Raw genomic sequence first — 7,459 nt, 5'->3', positions numbered from 1 at the left:
AGCAGATATTTAACACATCTGAGCAGGAATCCCTTTAAGACATTATTCCATGACGAGGAATCCGGTGAAACCTGAAACCGGTTTACATTTGAGATGCTTCAAGCCGGTTCCTGCCTGAAACCGGTTTATTCAAAACGGAATAGCATCAAACGCAAAACGGAATCAGACCACTTTATTTCACAGAACGCGCCGCCCCGCATCAAAGAGGACGCGCATCTGTTCAAGAGCTCGTTCGATGCGTTCGAGCCCCCGTTCGATGCGTTCGAGTCCCCGGTTGATGCGTTCGAGCCCCCGTTCGATGCGTTCGAGTCCCCGGTTGATGCGTTCAAGCCCCCGTTCGATGCGTTCGAGTCCCCGGTTGATGCGTTCGAGTCCCCGGTTGATGCGTTCGAGCCCCCGTTCGATGCGTTCGAGTCCCCGTTCGATGCGTTCGAGCCCCGTTCGATGCGTTCGAGCCCCGTTCGATGCGTTCGAGCCCCCGTTCGATGCGTTCGAGTCCCCGTTCGATGCGTTCGAGTCCCCGGTCGATGCGTTCGAGCCCCCGGTCGATGCGTTCGAGCCCCCGGTCGATGCGTTCGAGTCCCCGGTCGATGCGTTCGAGCCCCCGGTCGATGCGTTCGAGCCCCCGGTTGCTGCGTTCGAGCCCCCGGTTGCTGCGTTCGAGCCCCGGTCGATGCGTTCGAGCCCCCGGTCGCTGCGTTCGAGCCCCCGGTTGATGCGTTCGAGCCCCCGGTTGATGCGTTCGAGCCCCGGTTGATGCGTTCGAGCCCCCGTTTGATGCGTTCGAGCCCCGGTTGATGCGTTCGAGCCCCCGGTTGATGCGTTCGAGCCCCGGTTGATGCGTTCGAGCCCCCGTTTGATGCGTTCGAGCCCCGGTTGATGCGTTCGAGCCCCCGTTTGATGCGTTCGAGCCCCGGTTGATGCGTTCGAGCCCCCGGTTGATGCGTTCGAGCCCCGGTTGATGCGTTCGAGCCCCCGTTTGATGCGTTCGAGCCCCGGTTGATGCGTTCGAGCCCCCGTTTGCTGCGTGAAGCTGCAGGTTGGAGGCCGCTCGTCTCCGCCCAGCAAAACAAAGTGAAAGGAAAGTGGTCAACATGCAAAATTGATGACTGCGCCTCCTTTTTTGGATGGGGGGGGGGGGGGCACTGTGAGCGGCTTGCTTATGAAGTCTAATGCAATCATAAATTGAGTCAACGGGCCAATCAGCGGGCCGGGGGGGGGGGCAGCATGAAAGCGACCCATGTGGAGAACTTTGTTGAGCCCCATTGTTGGGGCTGTCAGCCCTGAGCGGAGGGCCGGGGGGGGCCGGGGGGGCCGCTTCTATAAAGCTCCTCTCCTCGCACTGAGGACGCTCGAGGAGTCTGAGTCTATCACAGGGACCATGATGATCCCCAGCGTCCTCGCCCCCCCCGGCCTGTACCCGGGGCTGTACCGGCCCGCCGCCGTCCTGCCGCTCCCGCCCGTCTTCCCGACTCGCTCCAGCTTTCTGGTGGAGGACCTGCTGCGGATCAGCCGCCCCGCCGCCTTCTTAAACCGGACCGTCGCTCCCACCGCCACCGTGTCTTTCAGCGACGCGCCCGCGGAGCGCGCGGTGGCTACGAGCGCGATGACGCGCGAATCGTGCTCGCCGAAAAACGCCGGTGCTGAGCAAGGAGCCGAGTTTCCTGAAGTTTGGAGTGAGCGCCATCCTCGCACCGTCACCAAAGACCGGTGAGTAGACGGACCGGACCGGACCGGACCGGCTCGGTTCTGGTGGTTTTAACGTGCCTGCTGTTCCTCCCTCACAGCGTCCTCGCCCCCCAGCCCCCCCAGCCTGCATTGTAAGACATTTCCCATCCCCTACTTTGACGGGCATCTTCACCCGATCTTCAGGACACCTTATTTACCAGGTAGGTGCAACTGTTACGCGCGTGACGTCAGACCCCCGCATTTAAATGCGAAACTATTTCACTCCGTTTTTAATAAGAAATCGCTGTCTCATTAGCGGGGGCGCTGGACCCCCCCCCCCCCCACTAATTAACCAATTATCCCAAATCGTCACGCACTAAATCTGAGGCGGGGGCCACTTTTAGCCCCCTTCTGCTTCCCACTGGGGGCGTTTCGGCCGTTTTCCCACAGCGCCCGGGGGGGGGGGGGGGGGGGGGACAAAGCCTTCACCACCGTGACCAATTCGGTCATCTCCCACCGTGGAACCCCCCCACAGTGACTTTTACCAGGGTCCAGAGGCGTGAACTAGTCATGCACTAATTTCCTATTAGGCGCTATTGGGGGGGTCCAGCCTCCCCACCAGACCACATAGCGCGTCGTTGATCCGGGTTCCGCTGCAGCCGCAAGGTGGACGTCCGTCTACGGGGGGGGGGGGGGACTGTCACGCGAGGTTGGGTTTTTGCAGCAAAGACACTTTTAACGGCCCAACTGCATCGAGATGTCCCCGCTGGGGGACGTGTCCCCTCTGGCTGGGGGGCGTGTCCCCCCGCGGCTCAATCCCGCTCTCTGCGTCCTAAACGCTGCTCCGTTAATCCAGCGGCCAATCAGCGGGTTGAGATGAAGAATAATCTCCTCGGAATAAAGTCTATAAAGTCTAAAGTCTGTCTCATTCCTGGACAGAAAGGACTCTTTTCACGGCTCGCCGGCGCCCTGAAAGGCTTTTCGTGTTCATTTAATGAAAATGATTTAAAGGCACGAAGCGCCCCCCCCGCCGGGCATCACTATTCTGGTATGCAGTTGTGTTTAGTTTGAAAGTGTAGAAGTCCCTTTGTTGTGTAATATATGGCCTTCGCCGCCTGTCCAGAGTCTTTTCTGCGTTAGTTCATTACGACACAATTACCGTTCACGGTTTATTAACTCCTCTGTCCGCCCCCGGGGGGGTTCCTTCACAGATATGCTGCCTCTTTACCATACCAATGCGGCGGGGGCCTGGCCAATGTGCTAATCAGGCACCTCGTGCCATTTCACGCAAAGCTTTGGGTTCCAGAAGGGGAACCTTCCAATCCGATCTGATTTAATCATTCCGTTTAGACGGAGCCCCCCCCCCCCCCCCCCAGCTTCAGGCGCCTTGCTTTAATCACCTCATGTTTGCTCTGCAGCATCTTCATCCGTCGTTCCCATTCCCGGAACCTTCTCGTGGCCCCTGGCCGCCAGAGGGAAACCCCGCAGAGGGATGCTGCGGCGGGCCGTGTTCTCCGACGTGCAGCGGAAGGCTCTGGAGAAGATGTTCCAGAAGCAGAAGTACATCAGCAAGCCCGACCGGAAGAAGCTGGCCTCGAAGCTCGGCCTCAAAGACTCGCAGGTAAAGACCACCAGAGAGGCGCGTCCCGCCGCGCACGAGCCCGTTACTCACCGGAGTAACTCGCCTCGTTTCCCGCAGGTGAAAATCTGGTTCCAGAACCGGCGCATGAAGTGGAGGAACTCCAAGGAGCGGGAGCTGCTGTCGTCCGGCGGCTGCCGCGAGCAGACGCTGCCCACCAAGGCCAACCCGCATCCGGACCTCAGCGACGTGGGCAAGAAGTCCTCCGCGGAGGAAGAGGATTACGAGGAAGAGGAGTTTGCGAGAGAGCGCGTGAGCGCGGCGGGCTCGAGCATCTCGCCTCCGTCGCTGTCCAGCAAACACTCGGACTGCTCGGAGTCAGACGAAGAAGAAATAACCGTGTCTTGATTTACTCTGAAGGCTCGTCGAGATTTAACCCGCGAGTTTCCTGCGAGCTCCTTTACGAGAAGCTCTGAAACAAGATCCCATAAAAAGGTCCACTGGCTTGGCCTTCAACGGCGCATGCGCAGATCTGCTTCTGAGGCACCATTTGCTGTTTTGCACAGCTTTGTTCAATTGTACAGTATTTTGTACAATTTTGTATGGAAATTTTATGCCAAGAATATTGAGTTATTTTACGTTGACCTCGAATAGAGTTGTTTATTGAAGATGTGGCTATTTCGTTAATAATTTATATGAATGTTGCATTATGTGCTGTAAATAGGTTTATTTCACACTTTTTGTACAAAACCCAAATAAAACTGTCGATATTTCCAAGTCGTGTTTTCACATTTTAATAAAAAAAAAACCAATGTCTGACAGAATTCAATCATAAATAATAATTTTATTGAATCACAATAATTTAAGACTATAAGTGATTTCATTCTCCGAGCCCTGGACAGACCGGTGACGGCTAACGCCACCAATCCGCTCTGCCGTAGAGACTGTACACAAAATACTCCTTTTTCAAGTACTGTTACAAATCAGCTAGAAAAAAGTCATCAAAAATGCTGCGAGATAATCAACTATTTACAAAGATATGTTGCTTATTAAAATGTCTTATCAAAGAAGGCTGAACATTCTTGGAGTTTGTGTCATGAACTGACCGAGGGATAAAATGCTTCAGGAAGTTCCACGCCTGGGTGGGCGTCGGCCCGGTTGTGCTTTCAAGGTGAGTCTCTATAAAACGCACGCAGACACTCGGGGGCAACGGGAGTCTGGTTCCATGCTGAGAGGAAACCCGCTCGGAGACAAGCGCGTGCACGTTAGAGAGCAGAATGAATGTTGCATAGGGTTGGTGACAGAACGCCTGGGTGGGCGTCGGCCCAACCGATGGGATGCACGGCCTTCCCAGAGGGCAGGCTGGGAGGCGAAAAGGAAAAAGCTAAATATCCTTGATTTATTTTTAAATGACAGAAAAAATGTGAAACGTTTTACAACACAATTCAAGCAGGAGAACTTTCTACCTTTAAGCTCCGATCAGTTCTATCACTACGAGCCACGCAGCGTCGCAAACGTGATGCTTTTGTTCATCACAAACCAGAACAGGGGATGAGGAAGGAGGGACGAGGAAGAGGTATAAAGTCATCGCACCTTCCTAAACGTCGCTCATCGTTCCACCTGAAAGCAGCTCTGATTTCAAGCACCAAAACACAACTAGAACTTCATCTCCATGACGACTGGTCCACAGATTTACAGCAGCTTCACGACACCGGGTCCGGCATGCACACCCCAACCTGAACCCCAACCCGAAACCCAACCCCAACCCCAACCTGAACCCCAACCTGAACCCCAACCCGAAACCCAGCCCCAACCCGAAACCCAGCCCCAACCCGAAACCCAGCCCCAACCCCAACCTGAACCCCAACCCCAACCTGAACCCCAACCCAAAACCCAGCCCCAACCCCAACCTGAACCCCAACCCCAACCTGAACCCCAACCCGAACCCCAACCCCAACCTGAACCCCAACCAGAAACCCAAACCCAACCCGAAACCCAGCCCCAACCCAAACCCCAACCTGAACCCCAACCCGAAACCCAGCCCCAACCCAAACCCCAACCCCAACCTGAACCCCAACCCCAACCCAAAACCCCAACCCAACCCCAACCCGAAACCCAAACCCAACCCCAACCCCAACCCCAACCCGAAACCCAAACCCAACCCCAACCCCAACCCCAACCCGAAACCCAGCCCCAGCCCCAACCCGAAACCCAACCCAACCCCAACCTGAACCCCAACCCCAGCCCCAACCCGAAACCCAACCCCAACCCGAAACCCAGCCCCAGCCCCAACCTGAACCCAAACCCAACCCGAAACCCAACCCCAACCCGAACCCCAACCTGAACCCAAACCTGAACCGCTGCCTCTCATCACGCCGCTTTCCCACGTTTGATGTGACGACAGGTCGCCGCGGAGCCGCCTGAGCCCGGTTCCTGTTCAGTTGAAACCATGGCGACCAACTCACCAACTAACGCACGTCGTTGCATATAAAGCGTGAAGCATGTCTCATGCAGCACCGGAGGTTTGTGCGGCCGCGGCCGGTTCGGGTGATTCTAAACGAAATGTGCCGTTTCTGAAATGAAGACGATGTCCAACGCTGGACAGAAGAGATCAATCCGGGACACCTTCCTGGATCCGCGTGCGATCCTGGAGGTGGAACATGAGGCACTGAACATGATGCTGATGATGTCCCGTGTCCCCCAGGATCGTGGTGAGGTCCCCTCTATTGGACTAAACTTCTCCTTCAGGACAGAGAAACCAGGTCCAGGGAGATCCTGGACGCGTGAACAGGCCGGCCTGAAGACGCGTCGCAGCAATAAAGAGAATCATTTCCACAAAACGCCATCCCAAAAGTACAAATGTGCTCTTTGTGTTCCTTTGTGAAGGCGTGTCCTCCTCGTCTTCAGGTAACGCTTTCAAAGGTCCAGCATCGGACCAGGATGGGCTTCAGAAGTTCTTGTAATGTCATCCATCCTCCAGCGGCCACACCGGCAGCCGAGGATGAAGAGCAGGAGGGCCTGCAGCGCCCCCTGCAGGCGGCGCCGTGGCTCAGAGCAGGATGGAAGACGTATCATGGCTGGTGTTGAGTTGTGCTGACAGCTTGTTAGCGTGCTAGCGTGCTAGCTTTCACCGTGAGAGTCCCTGAGACGGTGTCTCTGACGGCGTCACAGGGCGGACTCCAGGGACGCGTCCAGGAGGTCGTCCTGGTGGCCGTCGCTGTCGTAGCTCTGCGGGCTGGACGACGTCGCCGCCTCCTTCAGACGCATCAGCATGTTCACCTGTGGGTGTCGAGCAAACACAGCAGGCGTGTTCACGAAGCGTTTAGATCGTAACGGCGTTCTTCTTCGGGTGTTTCTACCCACCAGCGGGTCGCCGTCGCCGTCGCTCTGCGGCGGCTCTTTCCTGACGCCTTCCCTCGGGGCAGAGTAGCCGTCAAACCCCACGTCCTCTGGGCGGAGCTGCAGCAGCGGGGGCCATTCAGCCGGCGTGGGCGCGGCCGACCACGGGTAGGTGTCCATGACCCAGGCGGCGGGGTCCTCCCACGCCGCCCTGCGGCCGTACAGCTGCAGCACAACGCACAAACCCGTGACTGATGTGTTGAGAAGCCCGCCCCCCGAGGGGCCCCCAATCGTCCAATCAGGACTTCACCAAGCCATCCAGCATAAGCGTGTCCTACCTGGAGCCCCTCCCGGACCGCCTCCAGCATGTAGGGGACGATGGAGTAGTTCCACAGGTCGGTAAACCACACCCTGGATCCCTCCACCTCCATGGGACAGGACAAGAAGAGACGCGGTCCTGGGGGACACAGGGGGGACGGGTGAGACGCTGCGTCTCCTACATGGCACTGATCAGGGCGAGGTCCCCCCTCTCACCGATGGTGACATCAGAGGAGCTGTGCGTCTCCAGGAAGCGGTTGAGGTGGTGCCAGACCCGCGGGATCCAGTCGATGATCTTCACCAGCTCCACGTTCCGCGTCCGGCTCCCGATTTCCGTCTCCATCAACTTCCTCCTCAGGTGGCGACCGAGGAAACCTTTCACCGGCTCCGTGTGGTTGGCGCACAGCACCCACCTGACCAGAGAACGGCGATCACGGCTTTAGGGAGGAAGCCGACACTTCCCCACGTTAAGGGAGGAGCCGTTTACCTGAAGTTGTGGTGAAGCTGCAGGTCGGGGGGGGACGACGTAGCTTGGCTCATGGTGCCGATGATAAA

General features: G+C 57.2%; 2 protein-coding genes across 2 annotated transcripts in view; one reads left to right on the top strand and one right to left on the bottom strand.

Annotated features, from left to right (window-relative positions):
* The first annotated feature begins 1,381 nt into the window (after positions 1–1,381).
* On the top strand, positions 1,382–3,655 carry dbx1a (developing brain homeobox 1a). The gene is given in 5 exon segments (XM_068741874.1): positions 1,382–1,638; positions 1,640–1,710; positions 1,788–1,889; positions 3,087–3,289; positions 3,368–3,655. Coding segments are annotated over 5 exon segments (921 nt in total).
* A 2,757-nt stretch (positions 3,656–6,412) lies between these two features.
* Positions 6,413–7,459, bottom strand: part of nav2a (neuron navigator 2a) — a 14,435-nt gene continuing 13,388 nt past the window's right edge. Inside the window, 5 exon segments of the mRNA XM_068740464.1 lie at positions 6,413–6,526; positions 6,611–6,811; positions 6,925–7,043; positions 7,121–7,317; positions 7,392–7,459. The exon segment at positions 7,392–7,459 is cut by the window's right edge and continues 4 nt beyond it. Coding sequence (XP_068596565.1) covers positions 6,413–6,526; positions 6,611–6,811; positions 6,925–7,043; positions 7,121–7,317; positions 7,392–7,459 — 699 coding nt within the window.

Source organism: Brachionichthys hirsutus, chromosome 1 (genome assembly GCF_040956055.1).
Source record: "Brachionichthys hirsutus isolate HB-005 chromosome 1, CSIRO-AGI_Bhir_v1, whole genome shotgun sequence".
In the NCBI taxonomy this organism is placed as follows: Eukaryota; Metazoa; Chordata; class Actinopteri; order Lophiiformes; family Brachionichthyidae; genus Brachionichthys; species Brachionichthys hirsutus.
This window is presented reverse-complemented; position numbering and strand designations above follow the sequence as displayed.